General features: G+C 42.0%; 1 protein-coding gene across 1 annotated transcript in view; it reads left to right on the top strand.

The window, feature by feature from the left end:
• Positions 1-13,646, top strand: part of LOC121290635 (A disintegrin and metalloproteinase with thrombospondin motifs 5) — a 32,503-nt gene extending 18,857 nt beyond the window's left edge. Inside the window, exons 6-8 of the mRNA XM_041211330.1 lie at positions 3,243-3,418; positions 6,793-6,968; positions 10,039-13,646. Of these exons, the coding sequence (XP_041067264.1) occupies positions 3,243-3,418; positions 6,793-6,968; positions 10,039-10,597 (911 nt within the window). The 3' untranslated portion in view covers positions 10,598-13,646. The remainder of the gene's footprint in view (positions 1-3,242; positions 3,419-6,792; positions 6,969-10,038) is intronic.
• The last annotated feature ends 6,804 nt before the right edge of the window (positions 13,647-20,450 follow it).

Here is a 20,450-nt window from a genome sequence, read left to right as displayed (position 1 = left end):
AGCCCACAGTTTGCATTTGTGGAGGTGACTGTTGTGATAAGCATGGGCTAGTGGTTGCTATACTTCCGGCCTCTCACATTCTCTTCCAAAAAGCATTTTAACTCAACTCTTTCTTTGCCTTCAAAAGACTCTTAATGTCCTTTCTTTTTTCCTCTACATTTTGTCAGATCCCCTGTCCAACCAATTTGTAAGATAGCATTGGAAATTCACATGAAGATAGCCACTCATCCCACCATTGCACATCTATCTGGAAAAACCTAGTCCCACAATTCCTTCAATTCTTGTGTTTTTTTTTTGTTTTTGTGCCTATCTCTTCTCCCTAATGCTTTGCGACACAAATTATATAAAAAGCATTGAGCGATGTAACTTGTTGAGCCTTGAGTGATCAATTTTTTTTTTAAAGTTGTTAAAAATGTCAACTACCTTTCCCCATTTCTCAATAGACAAGCCCACCACATGGTGGTACCAAGCTACCAGATCCCTAAGATCTGCCTGTGCTCTGTTAGTTGTTGTCCACAATGGCGAGAGCAGAGCTGATAGAATTGGACTCAGTATCACCTGGATTAGGGAAGAGAATAAACAGCCAGGCACTGCCCCTGGAAAATGTACTTGTGGACATTAGATAACAAGATGATTGGGCTCAGCTCTGTGTCTTGCTCCCTTAGCTGAATAGCCGAAGATAACACATAATCAATGAAAGATGTACTGTATTTGTTTAGCCCCTTCTCATGGCTTGCTGAAAAAGCTCAAATGATTCACATACACTGAATTCCTGAATAAGCCAATTCCATTTTTTCACATTGCAAGATCACACAGACAGTAGAATCAAAAGACTGGTTAATTTTGCAATGGTGATATTGACGGAGAAATTTTGGCCAGAATCCCAGAACTCCTTGCCTTCTTTGAACGAGGTCTTAAGATCTTTAACATTTCTCAGTACGGACAGACAGGGATCTCAGTTGAATGTCTCATTAAAAGACAACACCTCCTGCAACCCAGAACTTCATCAATACTGCACTGGAATGTGTTCAAATCATGCAGTGGATCTTGAACCAATGACCTCCAGATTCAAAGAATGGTGTGCTAACAGATGACATGTGTATCCTTGGCCAACGGTAACAATCCAGGGAACCATACTGATTGGGCAGGAATTTCCTGTGAACTGCTCCACTCCGCCACCACTGCTTTGCTAGAAGTACTGTGAAAATCCCATTTGTGTCTGAGGGATTTTCACAGCAGTTATGGGAACTTAGGGCAACAGAGCAGGAGGAGCTCTGAGCAAATTCCTGGCCTTTGTCTGCACGGGAAGAGGAAAGAAAACACACCTTCGAAATTTCAACCAATTTATCTTTTAAGTTTTAGCATCAGCCCGCTTGGAACATATTCTAGCTATCACACCAATATTTCAGGAATGTCCCTCAGATGGGATTTGCAAACAAACCGCCACATGTAGTTAACCATCTCATTTGCAGCAGCATGTATAATACTAAAGAGGTAGAGAGAGAATTTCTAACTGTCATTTGTTCACTAGACGTTGTGAATGACATTCCTACAGAGCAAGCGAGATGAATAGTGGAACACCGAGTGCTCACTCCATTGTTCCCAAGGTCTTCTGACAGAAATCAGGATACCATGGAATAGCCAGTTGTTATCTCGGCTCATTACCTAGGGGCATATCGACAAGGTTAAAGATCTCAGGAAATAATATCATAAAGACCATATATTGAAATTAAGTTTTCAGCCTTATAATGCCAGTAATATTGGGCTGCATTTGCAGTATATAATGTAATGGAAAATAGTTTAAGGTGAGTAGTGCATAAAGCGGTAGGGATAAATCCGAGTTTGGCTTGTTTTAAATGATGGATTTCAGACCTGGCATGCTCATCTCACCAAAAGGAATCTGACCATTGGACCATATGAAACAAAACAAAACTACAGCAATGTTTTCAAAACTGCCTTAAATGGTGATTGGTAATCAGAGCTGACATTCTGAAGAAGTTTACATTTGCATAGAAGTTAATTTGCATTGTACCTTTTGGATCTGCACAGAAAAAAGGATAAAGGAGTGATGAGATTGCTCATCTCAGAGACCCAAAGCTTGTTTGCGCTCTTTTGAAGCATTAGTGGTGGCTCGTATTTTGAGTCTCCTGTCAGATCCTGTTGGTCTTGGCATCTAACGACATAGTGTCTGAATGTAAGTTGCCAGAATAGTGAATTTTTTCCAGCCTACTGTTTGCATGACCATACTTTATATTCTGGTCATTTAATCAAAAAAAAATGATTGCATTTCCAAAACTGTGGAAAATATCAAAAGTCGTGCTGTATGTACAAAGCAGTGAGCTGGAAGACTACCACACGCTGAGTGTACGAAACATTGTGAGGCCAATTTATCCATGGCACTATAAGCGAGTTATGTGTGGAATGAAGTTTATCAGGGCAGGAAGAGAACTCAATAAATTTAGGAGGAAACTGAAATACTACTGGCAATAGTTAGAAGGTTTGGAGAGGACAATATTATGCAATGGGAGAATGAGGATAGGAGGGGAACCTAATACTCAGGAGGGCATAAGGGTAACAGAAAAGACTCAATTATTGAAAAGATTGGGGGGGGCGGGGTGTAGTATAAGGTTGGAAAGTCCAGTATTGGATGAAAGTTTAGGTAGAGATACCGTTATCAGAGAGAAGGCAGTTAGGTTAAGGGAGCTTCAATCTTCAAGGGGCTGCTTGAAGATAGCAGAAGACAACAATATTGTAAAGGAGGATGGGAATAAGGCTAGGAGGCAAGTTCAGTATTGGAAGACTGGAGTAAGGTTAGGTGAGAAACCTGTTGTTAAAGGAGGGAACAAGAATAAGTAGTGAGGAAACCTAATATTGTAGTGAATACAGCTAGGAGGAGAAGGCTACATTGGAAAGAATGGAGCTAAGATTAAGTTGTGAGCCTAGTATTGGGCAGGAGGGAAAAGCAAATAGAGGAGGAACCAATCATTGGGTGGGGCAGCTAGGCTAAATGGAGAGACCAATAAAAGAATCTTCTTTATTATCTCCATGGTGATTCTTACTCTACTGGTGCCCATTTGTTTCACCAGTCATTTCTCCCACACCACTATGGTTACTGGTGCAATGTGTTAAAAACACTTGATCAGCGTGTATTGTGCCTATATTTAAGGATGGACTACTGTGCTGTAGCATGACCAATTAAGCTAATGCATAGATTATTTTTTTTAAATCTTTAATTCAAATAGGCAAATCTTTTCGACACGAACAATGCGAGGCACGGAATGGGTATCAGACCGATGCCAAAGGAATCAAAACATTTGTGGAATGGGTTCCGAAGTACGCTGGCGTGATCCCTGCCGATGTGTGTAAATTGACTTGTCGAGCTAAAGGAACAGGATATTATGTTGTGTTTTCTCAGAAGGTAATGGTGTGGAGTTTGGATCATGAGAAACTATATCCATTCTGTTGTTAAGTTAAATACAGCCCAGAGTTTGTGCGCGGGAACAGCTTTGCCTGAAAGTGATATCTGGAGGCAGCTTCAAAAAAGATGTGTCTCAATGCTAGCAGCACAAAGGTAACTTAAAAAATACTTAACTGAATGTGGAAATGCTCCTGCAGGCTCCACTTTGGGGCCTGAAACCATGAGTGGCCTCCTCCCTCTACACACCCATTACTTTCCCCCTCCTTCCAGGACCTACCGAAGGCCACTGGTGACAACATAGGTGCTCAAAATTGAAATCCTTTTTGCCTGTGAGCTGCCTACGGGACACCCAGCAGGCATCTGTTGGCTCACCGCTCTCATGCAGCTGAGGCCCAAGGCCCAATATGAGGTGTATCTCAGGCTACCTATGCCAGCACAAGGAGTGCTACATTAGTAGGCCAGCATGAACCAACTTCTAGACCTATGTGTCCATGTGCTGGCTCACCTTTAATAGAATTATGTGGTTCATTGGATTGATATGCAAGCTAGCTTCAGCCCAAAATTATGAGTTGAGTCTCTCCTGACAGCTGACAGAATCCCAAGCAATTCCCCAAGGGGGAATCTAGAATTAGGGGACACAGTTTAAAAATAAGAGGTCTCCCATTTAAGAAGGAGATGAGAAGAAATTTCTTCTGTTAGAGGGTTGTTAACCTTTGGAATTCTCTACTCCAGAAAGCAGTGGAGGCTGGATCATTGAATATATTCAAGGATGAGTTAGACAGATCTTTGAACTACAAGAGAGTCAATGCTTATGTGAGGCAGGAAGGAAATTGGATTTAAGGCCACATTAGATCAACCATGATCATATTGAATGATGGAGCCAGCTCAAGGGGCAGAATGGCCTACTGTTGCTCCTATTTCTAATGTTCTTAAAGTGAGTTTGGAATAGTCTCACCCCAATCTCAGCCCATGGTCTCATGTTAAGTGACAGTCTTGCTTAGAAATCCCACACATCACAGAGGAAACTCATTGGCGAACCATTGGATGCTTACAGCACAGAAAGAGGCCAGTCCCATTCTTCTGCCCTTCCCCGTAGCCCTGCAATTTTTTTTCTCTTCAGGTGCTTATTCAAGTCCCTTTTGAAAACCATGATTGAATCTGCCTCCACCACACTCTCAGACACTGTATTCCTAACCACTTGCAGTGTAAAACAATTCTTCCTCGTGTCGCCGTTGTTTCTTTCACCAGTCATCTTAAATCAATGAGCACTGGCGCTCAATCCTTCCACCAACCAGAACAATTTCTCCCTACTTATTCTGTTTTCAACCTCGCATGGTTTTAAATACTTCTATCAAATCTCCTCTCAACTTCTCATTTGGAAATGGAAGTGCAACTTCCATCGTACTGTGACTGGGAGTTAAAGTATATGTTGGAAGATTTAATTCCAGATCTGTTCTATGAAGAGACCATTTAGTGCACTTCTGTGGTTGAAGAAATTTATATCTGACCAGTGTTACAGCTAACCTGAGACGGCATGATCTTAATGTTGGGTCCCAACAGCAGATAGAGTTCCATTCTTTGGCATTGACATTCCTCATCTTTATAAGCCAAAACATTCTTTTACATAAAATGAAACTTCTGATTAAAATAAGATTGCCTTGAAGTATTCTCCAGAGCTTCTTATCCGAAAAGTTTAGTTGAACCAGAATGTGATGTTAAATATGTTGGCCACAGATTGAAGTGAGCATATTTTTACAGCACAAGTTATATGCAATTTAGAGACCAAAATGGCATTAACATTTTCACTCTTTTCACCTATAACTGAAGAAAACATGCATTGTTTGGCATCTTTAGCGATGGCTTTTAGAAAACCTAAAGTAACATTGCCATATATTTAGTGTTTCTGAACTCTTTGGTTTTGACACATTCCCTCCCCATCCAATGTGAAATACTTATACGTTAACACAATTCAGGTGAGATACCCAAAATCAGTGGATATTCCAGTCATTCCTGCCCTTATGTCTTCCTTGATTGCCGTTGGTGTCATACAAATGGGGCTGGATAGAAAAATGTATGGCTGGTTTAGCTGGATGTCATAAAAGGAGAGAGTAAGAAGGCAACTTTAATGTAAGGAAAGAAAAGTGTCCTGGAGAGTTACTGAACTGTCTGCTACTGTTCTAGAAGCCAGTTACCTGCTTTGCAGCAAAAATAACCCTTTTTAACTACTTGTACAGAAGGGGGTCAAGAAATAGCTTGTCTGATTGGCAAGCCTTCTCACAATAAAACTCTCTACATTGCAAATTTTCCTCTAATTTACTGGTACTACTTCATTGCTTCTTTGAACTTTACTTGCTATTGCCTTCTCAGCTACAAATACAAATTTAGCCCAATTTTATCCTAACCTTCTGAGTGAGATCACTGATTGCTGGCTATGGTTGAGGGAGATGGAGGGGGTGGGCTATAATAATGGTCAGGCGAAATCTGCTGCATTCTCGCCTCCATCCGGATTCTGGCTGCTTGAATTGCTGCCTGCCATGAGCTACATGTCTGGGTGGGACTCCTGCCCGCCTCTCCCCATCTACGCCCAACCTGCCCCCGGTCAAAATTGGGGTTAACTATTTCATAGACCATTCCACTTTGGCTGCGTTGAAAGCAAATCTTACTGTATGTTTCTACGCGATTTCCCCTAGGCCTCAAAACTTCTTCCTTCCCTTCCTCAGTCTTTTTGCTACAGTGAGCAGGCTTTTAAAATCCAAGTTTAGCATCACCTAGCCACTGGTTTGTGACTTAGCTCCTTTTCACCCCTACTCTTTTCAGTCATGGTGCCATTCTACACAATAGACCTGGGCCCTTTACCTAAACTTTGCATTAGCCACTAAAACGCATCTGTAAGCATTCACAGCTATGGAGGTCTCTACAGATTGCCCAGCCATCTTACTGGAGCCGAAAATAATTCTGGCAACGAGCTACCCTAGTACAGAGGCTTTTTTGTTTGACTGAATTATTTTTATTGAGCTTAACAGGAGAGCAGACGGTAGACCTATACAATATTGTGTGCCCTACAGTCAGGATGTGGCATATCATCTGAGTTAATACATGAACTGGGAGCCCTAGAGCCAGGTTCAAAAACTAAATTTTCATATTTCACTTTGCACTATATTATGAAGTTCTCTTATCTACCCAGGAAGATCCTGGTTCACCTGCGCCTGCTCCCAATTTCCAGTCATGTTGCGGACGAATTTCCTGACTTAATTGCTCCACACGTGAGGGGTTTACCTTGAACATTTGGACCCAGCAAGAGTGACCCAGAAATGACCTGAAAGCTAAAAGCTTCCTTTCTCCTTTATTGAATTATATTTTGCTTTAATCTCCAGGTAACAGACGGAACGGAATGCCAACCGTACAGCAATTCGGTTTGTGTGCGAGGGCGCTGCATAAGGACTGGCTGCGATGGTATAATCGGCTCCAAGCTGCAGTATGACAAATGCGGAGTCTGCGGGGGAGATAGTTCCACCTGTGTGAAAGTATCTCGAAGTTTTACCAAGAGAAGGTAATGTGGACCAATACATGATGTCATGCTATAAGGTGGAAATTTGTGTCAGTGATATTTTATGAGCCTTTAACGTGTTGAAATTAAATTCCCCTCTGGAAGCATTAACACCATTGACATCTTTCTAAAATCATATTTTGTGGGGATAGATGTTAATGAGGGATGTTAATGCCGGGAAATGGAATACATTGACTATTCATTTTTTCCCAGTTTTCTTCTCAGCTCCGCTCCCAGTTCTGACAGTCATTTAGGTACAGTTCCATCAGCACAGCAGATTTCTCATACCTTTTGCAAGCTATCGTTCTTCATAGATATGCCTAGACAATGACGGTCAGCAGGTTATTTGACAATGAAGTACAAAATGATCAAGTTAGATCCCGTCCTTACCTGTCATCTACATATGCATGCATTCCAATTGTGCACACTAAGCAACAACCTGTTTTTCTCTTTCCCTGGAACTTTTAGGCTAACATACACCTTTGAAATTTAAAACGGCACTTCGTTTAAAATATTCCAGGGCACAGGGTGAGTTTGGAAAAACAAGGTGTATGGGGAAGGCCAGTAACAGGAAGGGACTTTGAAAACCTGCTCAGTGCCACAGTGAATCAGCCGATCAGTGTTTAGTCAGAGCCAGGCATAACCAGAAGGGCTTTTCTTTCTGGGTTCTGAAAGCAGCCCGTCAACTTAACTTCCCAATGGACCCCAAACTCTCATAAAATAAGGACAAGAGCAAGGATCAGACAACTCCAAAGTGCAGGAAGCTCACCACTTCGATGTATTTAAGATAAGTTAATGAGCAGTAATTGTCAGGAAGAGAGGAAATGCTGTTTACAACAGCAATCTCCAAATATTTCCAGCCTTGTCCCCCTGTGGCTTCCTATTGACCCTACATTTTGCCAGTTGTATTTCCCTGTATAAAAGACACTTCAGGCGCTTAGGGGGTAAGTGGACCACATTGTGCGGCACCAATTTGTACAGTTCAGGAGGCTGCAAGTTCACTTTGTGTGCTGTGCTGAATTAGCTGACCCTCAGCTAGGGAGAGAACTGAGATACTACATTTAGTCTCAGCTCAAGAGCTTCAACCAATTTGCCTGCCGCGTGGAGACCAGTCTGAAACTGATGGCGTTCACTTTTTCATAACATTCCCCGAAATGCTGGAATTTCCTTTAGTTCAGCCCAAAGGAGCTGTCTTATTCCCAGATAACTGTATAGTGACTTCAAAAGCAGAATTCCCACTCCTAATCATGATCGGGAGACCCAGCTGCCGGAAAGACAGACAGGATATCAGCTGTGATACTTCTTGCAGCCTGATAACCCTGATAACTCACTGTGTGGGCCCATAAACAGTGGTGGCTGGGTCACGGCCAACATTCCTGGAAGTGTCATCACAATTGCATGCGGAGACTGAGCAGTTATGTGAGGCATTCTTAATGATTTGCGTCTGCAGAGTCACTGGGCCAGTAGGAGTGTATGTGTGCATCTGACCAGTACTGTTATGAGGGGTTCTGTGACTGCAGTGGGTGGAGAAAGAGTTAAAAGCCGTTATACTCTCCTGAAGGCAGTGGAGTGGTCCGCAATGGCTGATTAATGGGTTAAGTGCTGTTCTCTACAACATTAAGGCTGATTAACGGAAAGGTTAGCACTGTCACATTCTGAGCAAGTCTGTGTGGTGAACATCAGCCAATGCAAGGGTTTATGGAACAGACAGCTCCTTTGGGTTGAATTTAAGGAAATTCCAGTGTTCAGAGGAATGCTATGAAAAATAAATGGCAGCAGCTTCAGACGGGTCTCCGCACTGTGGCAGACAAACCAGTCAAAGCATCGGCTGATCTCTAGTTTAAGTGTAGCAATTATTGAGGCCACAAGGTCATCAAAGGCTACACCATGCTCTGGTGTAATTCCAGCTTTGTCACGCTGAGATACATAAGGTTGAAAATCGAGAGGCTTTCAAGACACAGCCGCAGAGATGATAATCTCCTGCGCCTGAATGAACATCTGCCTAATGCTTGTGGAAATTCTGTTCACAATCCAGATGTGCAGCCTGGCTACAGTGTTTCTCGTTGCCTCACAGACAGACACGAGTTGGGCCACTGAAAATCTCAAAAACCAAGAGCTACCAGCAGTTCAACAAGTTTAGTGCACCAATGTGCAGTGCATCAGATCAACCAACCCTCCCACTCTTCAGTGGGACACTCACGCTTGTGGTCGTAACTACTAACCTTAGGATCTTACACGTGTATAGAAAGTGACAGTAATTCCTGGCACTTCACTCGTTCACTAGCACGAGAAAATGGGACAGATTTGAAGCTATCCCAACATTTGCAGCGGTAGTGAAAGGCACCTAATCAGACTATTGCACGGAGATTACATTGAGCTTACTATATTTGTTTGAAATTGCTTGTTCAGTATTTTAACTGACTCATTAATCTACTTGTTTTAAATGAGTGAATGTACCCCTTGAAGTAACTAATAAAGCTGATTCATATGATGTGGTAAGCATTTGTGCAGCCCTATCGGATGCTGGAATTTGTAGGCTCATATGCCCTATATTCCTATAGCTTCAGTCGAGCACTATCATCATGGGCAACAGTAGTTGATGTTGTGGACATGGTAACCACTGACAGGTTCCTACAATCAAAACAATGTGAACTAAGGCAATATTAGTTTATATTGCTATATATTATAATGTAAAAGCAGAACTTGAACATATTGGAGAAAGCAGCAGAGCCCACCCCCAATTCCATCAATAATATTTCGAAAGGACTAGCAGATCCTGTATATATTGTAGGAGAATAACAGACCTTGTACCTATTCTAGGAAGACAGAAGAACCCTGTATAAATTGTAAGAGAATAGCAGATTATATTACTGAGTGACGGGCTTGGTGTTTATCGATCATGTAAATTTAACAGGGGAATAATAAACTCTTTTTAGATTACAGGACCTGGAAGTTTGCATAACTTTAAAAGGGAATAGAAGACTGTATGTTAAGTAGAAATAATGAACTGCTGGCAATAAAGTAATCTCTTTTCCATTGCAAGCTTCATCTTTGTTTTTTTTTATTCCTTCAGTGTGGGGTACAGAGAAGTAACAAGAATCCCTGCAGGAGCAACACACATCAAAGTGCGGCAGTACAAGCCGAAGGGTCAGCAAAGGTTCACTGCCTATTTGGCAGTTAAACGGAAGAATGGGGACTATCTCTTCAATGGCAAGTACATGATCTCAACTTCAGAGACGATCATTGATCTAAATGGCACTGTGCTCAACTACAGCGGGTGGAGCCAGAAGGATGACCAGATGCATTCAATGGGTCATGGTCCACTGAAGGAGCCACTGATAATTCAGATTCTTGCCACCGACCCTGGGAAACCACTTGACGTGCGCTACAGCTATTTTGTTCCCAGGAAGCAAGTGCCCTCGGCTAATGAGAATGCCATCAAGACTCTGGCAGCACAATCCAATCTGCCCAAGTGGGTGACGGGACCCTGGTTGTCATGTTCCAGAACCTGTGACACTGGCTGGCAGACCAGAACCGTTCAATGCAAAAATGGATACGGAAAACTGACAAAAGGTTGCCCTCTCTCCCAAAGACCATCAGCGTTTAAACAATGTTTTCTGAGAAAATGTTAATGCACAGCTGCCAGTAATAGTCTTTTGTTCATTTTGTCATTTTGTTCGGTGTTTTCTTTTTAATCTAACTTGGAGAAAAGGAGGGAGAAGATTGCCAGCATGTCTTGACATAAAGCAGACACTGTTGCAAAGTTTAGAACGATCGAAGCATGGGCAGAATATGTCTTGTGGACAAACAAGTGCATGTCAGTATTGCACTGCAGCGGGAGAGCTTCAGATGCATTATAGACTGGTGAGAATGGAAAAAGTAGAAGATCACGCCATCTTGTATGTTGCCTACCTCAGCTGCATCCCTCAGTTACATGGAAATGAGATCTGTGGAGCCATCCTTTCCATGGATAAAAAAAATGGTGCATTGCTTCCACAAATCTATCCGTCCCTCCCAAGGAACCTGATGTCAGCAGCTTCAGCCCAAACATGCCGTGTGTTTTAACATTTGTTTTACTTTGTTCTCTTGTGGCTGTTCAATTGGAGCCGGTGACTGGTTCTTGGGCATTCGATTGGGGGGATGGTGCAGGGAACTCTGCATTCTCGCTCACTCACTCTCTTGCACAGGACAGTAAAAGAAGCCAGCTGGCTGGAGAGGGAATTCTAAGTATCCAAGAATGGAATAAGGAACCAATTGTGCCAATGAGCGTACAGCATTGTATAGACCCTAGGAGGAACTTATGCCACAGTGATTGCAGCATCTTGCTGGAGTGCTTAATTATATTACCTCCCACTGCAATACCGAGGGGAGATAGCTAACCACTCCTAATAGGCTCTTTCAATGAATAGTTGAATGAAACGTAATACAACTCCACTTGCTAATAACAAGTCTGATGCAACAGAAGAGCAAAGAGCAGAATGGCTGCACTGTTTAGAATTCTGTGGTGAAGTGGAAGCAGGTACAGATAATCAAACATTATATACATCTAATGGATCAAGGACTACACTGCCTGCTTCTAAGATCTGCCTGTAATCACTAAAAGAAGGAATTCTAGCATGGGACTTTTCACCAAAGTCTTCCCCAGAAACCAGGGCTTTTGCAAACATCCAAATTAATTATCATCTCAAAGTACTACTTTTGACTTGATCAAATACCTGTCCCTAAGTTAAATTGCACACCCCTGACTCACTATGCACTCTATTGTTATGTTATTTATCAGATGTTCCAGAGGAGCAAATGGAACCACAGAGGAGAGAACAAGTTAGTGTTCTATTTTTGCCTGAAAGAAAGAAGTTTTGTTTTGTACACATACTTTCTCAACAGTGAGAAAGCTCTGCCATGAGCTGGCAGGAGCAAGGGATTAATGGTTAATGTGGTACTTAGAAATGATAAAGCAGGACATCATTTTAAAGTTGCCACTCGGGATTAAGGGGCAAAGGAAGGGAATAGGTTCAGGGTTTTGGTTCTGATAATTGCGTTTTTCCAAGATGAGGCTTCAGCAAATACGTTGACAACATCATTTAAAAAAGGTGCCACATCACAAGAGACAGCAGCAAGTGGGAATAAAAGACTTATTTTCAAATGAACGGACCTTTCCAGTCCAGTTTACATGTTCCTACAGCCTCCTCAAAAACCAGTGTCTATTTTCAAGACTGGGCAAGTGGCAATCCTACTTCAAAAAGAAACAAAAGGAAAAGGTCCCAAAGGATCTGTGGTTTGCAGCTCTGATCTTGACAGAGATCAGTTTCTAAAGGTCAACAGATCATTCACATGATGGGATCTACTGACTGCTCCACCTGCCAATTCCAGGAATTTAAAGAAGGACAAGTGGTGCTTTGCTTTAAAAACAGCTGACCTTACTCATGATCTCACATGCTCAGCAATGGAGTCATTCTGTGTGTTTCTGATTAGCTTTTTGTAATTTCCATGGGAACTGACAAACCAGTGCTAGAAGCTATCTAACCAGAAATTATTTTCAGGCGGGAGAATGTGCAATTTCATAATTAATGTGTTCATTTCCTAGTCTCATCCCTCCCCATCTGAATTGAAGCTTAGCTGCCAGGCCAGTTCTAAATGGGTCAGATCTAGTTAAGAGTTGCCTCACTGTCACCCTTCCAGATGACCCTGTTAATGCTCATTCTCAGGATGGATCTTCGCTGCCAATGCCACATTTTAACCCATCCCTGTTTTTCCAAAGAAGGTGGTGGTGGCGGTGTTTTGATAAAGTAGAGTAGTGCACAAGGCCACTTAAGAGTCAACCAAGTTGGTGTGGAATTGGAGTCACACAAAGGCTAGCTTGGGTAAATGCAGTCAGTTTCCTTTCCTGAGGTACCTTAATTAACTAGTTAAGTTTAAAGGACAATCCAACACCTTCATGGTCATGTACACCAATACCAGCTTTTTATTTCTAGATTTTTTTAAAAACGGAATTCAAATTCACAAACTATCAAGGGGAGATTAGATTATATTGTTTGGATTATTAGTCCAAACTTCTAGGATTACTAGCACACTAACGTAACCACTGCACTAAATGCACAAAGTAGTACTGAAACATACAAGCCAAAAGGTGCCATCTCTTCCTTACGCTGAACCAACAGTTAATCTTAGATGAAGCAGCTGTAAACATAGAATCAGTCATAAATCAGAGAAGACCATTCAGTCCAATTAGGGTCATCTCTCTAAAGTCCTAATTCCCCCAAGACTAACAGCTAACTGCATTTTGAACTCTATTAATATACTTATCTCTGTTATCTTCCTAGCAAATCTTTCCAATCATGTATATCCCTGTGAGTGAGGAATTTCCTCCTTATAACAGTGAAGATATTAGCATGGGTCTTAGTTCATCCAGGCTAAGGAGGAAAGATGTTGACACTTATAATAGGATTGAGCCTGATCGAGTAACCAGCCTCAAGTGATGGGATACTCAAAGATTATTTTTAGGGAAAGGTTGGAATGATTCAATCGCCCCCTCAGTACCTCCCTCCCTCTCCCACATTGCGTGAAGGCTTTGCACACTTCCAACATCGCTAGTGGATTTTTGTGTATGCCATTGCTGCAAATTATTATTTAGCTTGTATCACACTTTGGTATGGTGCAGTTTAAGAAAAGCCAATACCTTTAGACACTGCTGATGCCAGTTTTCTCAGAATCAGTCTCCAATCTTAAACAATGCTTCAGAAATGATGTGCAAACGTCTATTACTTTATCCCCTGTTTAATTGGATCGAATTGTTAACCAAGGTTTTTTCCATGTAAACAGACCTAGTCAGGAGCTTCATTGGTCTTTGTGGTATGACATAGGACGGGAGTCTACATTGCTCAGGTGCTGAGGCATATTCCTGCTCCCAAAGGATCTGAAGCACCATATGAAATAGAGCAAGCTGTATATTTGCTGTTTATATACAGAGTTAATTACTTTTAGGATCTTTGTGTACAGTAGTCAGAACTAATACAGCAAAGGCAAGGTTATTTTTGAATTGGAAATCTCCCACAATATGGCTCTGTTAATTAAAGATCCTCAGTCTGTGCGGCCAGTTATCTGGTCTCACTTTGGACTGCTGGAAGAGAAAAGCCCTCAGCCTTCCTGGGATAAAGATGGGAAATTCAACCAGGGTTCTCACTTCTTACTGTTATCCAGTAAACCCTGCTGTAAGCTCTGATGCCCTGTAATTTAGTAGTGTTCAAATGCTCAGTGCTCAGATTCATAAATAATGAGTGGCCATTTAACTGAGGTACCTGTGGTTCCACATTCTCCCAGTTTCTCCATCTCCGATTCATACGTTCTAATGATGATACCTTCCAACACGGTGCTTCCAACTTGTCTTACTTTTTCGTGAACTGAGGATTTCACCCCCCCACCCCCAAATTTGGTTGACAGGGTCCTCAACTATGTCCGACCTATTTCCCATACTTCTATCCTCACCCCTTCCCCTCCCTCACAGAACCACAATAGGGTTCCCCTTGTTCTCACTTTCCACCCCACCAGCCTTCGTATGCAAAGGATCATCCTCCGTCATTTCCACCAGTTCAGAAGAAGAGCCATGTTGGACTTGAAACATTAACGGTTTCTCTCTCCAAGATACTGCCTGACCTGCTGAGTTTTTTCCAGCACCTTCTGTTTTTATTTCAGATCTCTAGTATCTGCAGTATTTTGCTTTTATTATCAGTTTGGCTTAGTGGTAGTATTCCTGTCTGTGAGTTAATAGGAGCAAATTTCACTAATGCCCTAGCAGGTAACAGCTCTAAATTCTGGTTGACATCAGTTGGATACTAACCACTGATGGATATAGGTGTCCATGTATAGGACTAACCACAAAATCAGCTAGTTAAAAAAATGGCTCCAGCCATAAAAGAGCATCATATCAGAGTCTGAATTACCTGGAAAAACTCAGCAGGTCTGGCAGCATCGGCGGAGAAGAAAAGAGTTGACGTTTTGAGTCCTCATGACCCTTCGACAGAACTTGAGTTCGAGTCCAGGAAAGAGCTGAAATATAAGCTGGTTTAAGGTGTGTGTGTGGGGGGTGGAGAGATAGAGAGACAGAGAGGTGGAGGGGGGGGTGTGGTTGTTGGGACAAACAAGCAGTGATAGAAGCAGATCATCAAAAGATGTCAACGACAATAGTACAATAGAACACATAGGTGTTAAAGTTAAAGTTGGTGATATTATCTAAACGAATGTGCTAATTAAGAATGGATGGTAGGGCACTCAAGGTATAGCCACTAGAGCTATACCTTGAGTGCCCTACAATCCATTCTTAATTAGCACATTCGTTTAGATAATATCATCAACTTTAACTTTAACACCTATGTGTTCTATTGTACTATTGTCATTGACATCTTTTGATGATCTGCTTCTATCACTGCTTGTTTGTCCCTACAACCACACCCCCCCCCCCTCCACCTCTCTGTCTCTCTATCTCTCCACCCCCCACACACACACCTTAAACCAGCTTATATTTCAGCTCTTTCCTGGACTCGAACTCAAGTTCTGTCGAAGGGTCATGAGGACTCGAAACGTCAACTCTTTTCTTCTCCGCCGATGCTGCCAGATCTGCTGAGTTTTTCCAGGTAATTCTGTTTTTGTTTTGGATTTCCAGCATCCGCAGTTTTTTTGTTTTTATCATATCAGAGTCTGTCTGGCTGTTAATCAACCTTCAAATCCTTCCATTACTTCACACTATTCTCCAAGGGAAGAGTTTGAAGATACAATAACAACAATATCCAGAGGGTGTCTAGTGCTTTCAAGAAAGGAAAGAAGGGAAGGGAAAAGTTTGGCAGAAAAGGACAGGAAAATAAATTAGCATTTGAAGAAATAGCAGTTAAGATTTTTAAGGTTATTTAATTGACAATAGGCCATGGATAAATGATTCTCTAAGCTTTTATTTACATGAAGGTCAAAATCTACTATACATTATCGTTTAACATTTAAACATTTACTTTCCTGTGGATACTGTCTGATTACACATTTGGCACATTTTAGAATAGGGCAGCTCTGAACCTAGCAGAGATCATGTGATCCCAGACAGAACAAACGACTCCTCCAATTCCCACGGAACAGTATAGACTGCCAATTCAAAACCCAGTAAGTGGGGAGTGAGGAATGGGGTGAGGAGGCAGGGCAGTGAGGGGAACCATAATATCGGTCTCCCCGCAATCCAAGGGGGAATCTTTCCTGAAACGGCTTGAGCCACAAAGGCCCAATGATCCCCAGGGGTTGCTTTCTGCTTTCCCATTGTATGATCCTGGGAGGAGACAGTGGGTTGGGTTCTCAATTCAGTAAAAAAATTGGGTGGCATCATTCTGGACTCTAAGATGTGTCCTACCCTTACTCATTTGCGTAGCTGGGCCAATAGAATCAAAATGATCAGAACGCACTCTGCATCTTCAGTTCAATGGCTCCCTTTTGAATTTGGGAATCAAAGAGAGCTGCCGCAAAGAGATAATCCTTTTCTACAATGTATAGATTTTAATTGGGTCTCCATTAAGAGGGAGAAAACATTCCAGTGTAAATTTAAATTGTGAAAAAGTGTAAGGCACAGCACTGAAATAATTTATTTGTGTTTGTACAACTGGTGTGAATTTGATGCAACAGTTTTATTTATTTTTATTTAATGTGGAGAACACCAATCGTGCAAGTTTTTTGACAAAAATTTGCTGTTGTGTCTTATTATACAACTGTTTAATTTATGCTTCACTCTTCTTGTGAAAATTCTGTATATTTTTTAAATGTGTGTTTACGTAATGTACAGCACTGGTTGCTTTGTGTACTATTGCGATGTGCTCTTTCCTCGTGCAATTATTTAGATGCTGTTTGCATTCCTCATGAGGGAAGTTGCGCTTGTCGTTTTTTTAAGAAAAGTTATCAATTGACTGAGGCCACATATCAAATGCATTCTAATACTTGTTTCAAAATATGTAGCAATTGTGTAATGCATATTAATCATGTCTAGAACAAAAAAAACAAAATTTTGCAGGGTTACAGGGAAAGGGCAGGGGAGTGGGACTAGCTGAATTACTCTTGAAGAGAGCTGGTGCAGACTCAATGGGCTGAATGGCCTCCTTCTATGCTGTAACCAGTCTATGATTCTAGGAGGTTTTTTATCAATTATTTTAAGCAGATCGGTAATATTCTGTAACGTACTGTAACAATAATCATGTTGTCTGTGTAACTAAAGCTAAAATTCACCTTTTTTAATGTGTGTAAATTATATATTCCCAAATGCAATTTAATTCTCACCATTTAATACCTGGTGTTGTTTTATTTAATGGTTGAACTTAAAAGTACGTAGTTTTCTTTCTGAGGTTTAATTCTTTCCCATTCTCGCCTGTCTCAAAAACAAATCTGAAATCTTTGCTTTTAAGTGAAGCAATTTTAATTGATAGAATTGAAGGGAAGTAGTAATGACAAACCCTTCAAAGTAGTAATTACATTTTGTTAAAAGAAACCGAAATGTCCTGACTTCCTCTGTGTGCATGTGTATGTACGTGTGTGTGCTTGTGTGCATATGAGTATGACTGTATGAGTAGTACTTTCATTACCTCCTATTATAGATTCCACCACCCCCCCCACCCCCAGTGGATAATGAAAAATTAGTAGATAATTATGATTCCAAAAATGCTGTTCTTAACACGTACAAAGTGGTGATAGCTTAAGCACAGAAATCTAGAAAAGCACATCGCAAAAATAAAAAGAATCTAGAGGTAATTTTATTTATCAAGAAAAGTAGGCAAAGAAATAAAATCCATTTATTCATGTCTCTCATGAAGCCCCAAAGCACTTCACAGGCAGTGATTATATTTAGATGTGTAGTCACTGTTGCAATGTAGGAAAAGGCAGAAGCCAATTTGCACACTGCAAGGTTCCACAAACAATAATTAGATAAATGACTTATAATCTATTTTTTATGATGTTGGTTGAGGGATAGATGTTAGCTAGGCCACCAGAGAACTTCCTGTCCTTCAAGGAAAGAACTTACATTTATATAGGCCTTAATTTTCAGCTCAGTGGGCAGGCATGATCAGCAGGCCTGGGCGCAATCGGGAAATGGACTCCTGACTGCAATTTCATGCTGGCTGGCCAATTAACACCCAGCCAGCGTGAAGCATGCACTATGATCAGTGCTGCCTGGGTTGAGGGGGCGGGAGGAAGGCGAACGCTGAAGTCAGTGCGTGCGCGGGGGGAGCACTCACAGAAAGCTCTCCGAAGGCAGAGAGCTGCTCCAGCGAGCTGAAGACTGCAAAAGTATCAAACAAAGATTTTTAAATCCGGTTTAAAAAAAAAACGTCCACACCAAACAAGCGGTCAGCTGAGCACAGACATTGTAAAAATTCTATGCTTAGATTTTTATTTTTTTTTTTATTTAATGATGGAAACCTCATCCTGCCCTAGGATGAGGTTTCCTGAAAAATGCAAAGGTCGTCTGGTCGATTCGCCCGCCCACCAACCGTAGCGTCGGACGGGCAGCGGAGAATCCCAGTTAATTGCGCCATTAATGGGCTTAGTAGCCCTCTTAATTGTTAGCAGGCGTGCTTCCGAGTTTAGCACGGTCCCGCCGACCAGAATATTGCACGAGTGCACGATGACATTGGGACGTTCACCTGAAGTCATCGCGCACTATTTTACGCTCGAGAGTGTCAGGTGCAGGCCCGAGTGAAAAATTCTGCCCATAGTTACTTTCACGACCTCAGGTCATCTCAAAGCACTCAACAACCAGTTAAGTACTTTTGAAGTGCAGTCACGGTAATAACAGCTTGGGAAAAGCCGCAGTCAATTTGCACACAGCAAAACCCCAAAAACAGCGAGGGGGTCAGCTACCAAGTTTTACCCATGTTAGTTGGGGGATAAATATTGGTTAGGATACCAGAATTTCCATGCTCTTAGCAAGTAGGATCTTTTATGTACATTTGACAGAGCAGCTGCAACCTCAGTTTAATATGTAATTTAAAAATGGGCCCTCCAGCAGTGCAGTACTCCCTCACTGAAGTGTCAACTTAGATTATGTACTTAAATTGGTGGAGTCTGATTTGAATTCATTATCTATGTCTCAAGAGGCAGAAATCTTGAGGGGCTGCAATTTGCATGTTGGGTCATCATCTCCCCAACCTGCTGGCCTGACCAGCACTCACTACATGCCCAGCAGCGAGGGGAACCTAATTAAGATCGATTAAGTGCTCGCTTGGGGGAAAATTAATAATGCCGGTGGAATCTTCCTGCCAGTGAGTGGGCACCAGCACCTCCCCACCTTCTATAATCAAGGGCAGCAGTGAGCCACACTTACTTTTACTAAGTTTAGAAATCTAGCCCATCTTGAGGCAACCTCGTGGTCTCCTACCCACGTCAGCAGTATCTGACTCTCCCAGTGAGGTTGGTGACAGCTCCCACAGCCTCTGGCACTCCGATTGGCCCTCCCACTTGTGAATCTTCTTGCCGTCCCTAATTGGATGAGATTCCAAAGGCGGCCTGTTAATTGGCTACCTTTGGGAAAATTGCGTCAGCTGGTGGAACACAGGCATCATCGGAGGAAGGCCTGCATATTGTCCCAGCATATCCTTACCAACAATATCAGTAAAACTCCACACACAAATGAATTACAACTACTGAACCATGGCTGACAAATCATGACAGTGATATTTTTTATATCCACCCGAGAGAGAAGTCAGGAGTTCAGTTCAACATTTTATCCCAAAGGTAGACACCTGCAGAAGTTGAGCACTCCTTTAGTACTACACTGAAGTGTGAGCCATGAGTATGTGCTCAAGTCTTTCAAGCTTTGAACCCACACGCTTCTGAATAAGTGAGACCACTAACACTGAACCAAGGTTCGTGATTGGGCAGGACACGACAAATTAAAGAAGCTGTAGAATTAACTTCATACAAGGTTTTGTTCACTAGAAAGTCCGGCAGATAATCAGGAAGGAAATAACCGAGGCAGTGCATTCATTTCAGTCACATATGGGGAGAGGGGGAATATCATTGCCGAGGCATTTTGTCTCCTAGTTTCAGCATCGAGATAATGTGGATTTAATCCAGAGTAGTGGGAGCTTTATTCAGTCACAACATACACCTTGTAACTTCAACTCCAACTGCACCAGTATGATTTTCAGCATTTGGTTCTTGCCTAAGTGGACATTCAACATGTGTGACCCTTGACAGGACCTAAAGGTTGTTCAAGCAGGAGAGGGTCATCATAATTGAGCCTTGTCCTTGCTAGGTTCTTCATATGTGCGCTTCCAGCAATGGGTTGCAGGATAATGATCAGGGGAAGAAACTCAGATTTGCCAGCCCAGGGCATCATGCTGATTGTAGCACCACAGCTGCCCCAGCTGAGGTTAGTTAACTCAGAGAAAGTAGGAAAGCAAACCTGGAATCTTGCTCGTCAGCATATACATTTCCTGGACAATGTCTTTTCTCACCAGACCAGTGGGG

The sequence above is a fragment of the Carcharodon carcharias genome, chromosome 18 (genome assembly GCF_017639515.1).
Source record: "Carcharodon carcharias isolate sCarCar2 chromosome 18, sCarCar2.pri, whole genome shotgun sequence".
NCBI lineage: Eukaryota > Metazoa > Chordata > Chondrichthyes > Lamniformes > Lamnidae > Carcharodon > Carcharodon carcharias.
The sequence above is the reverse complement of the archived record's forward strand: the minus strand, read 5'-3'. Positions and strand labels throughout refer to the sequence as shown.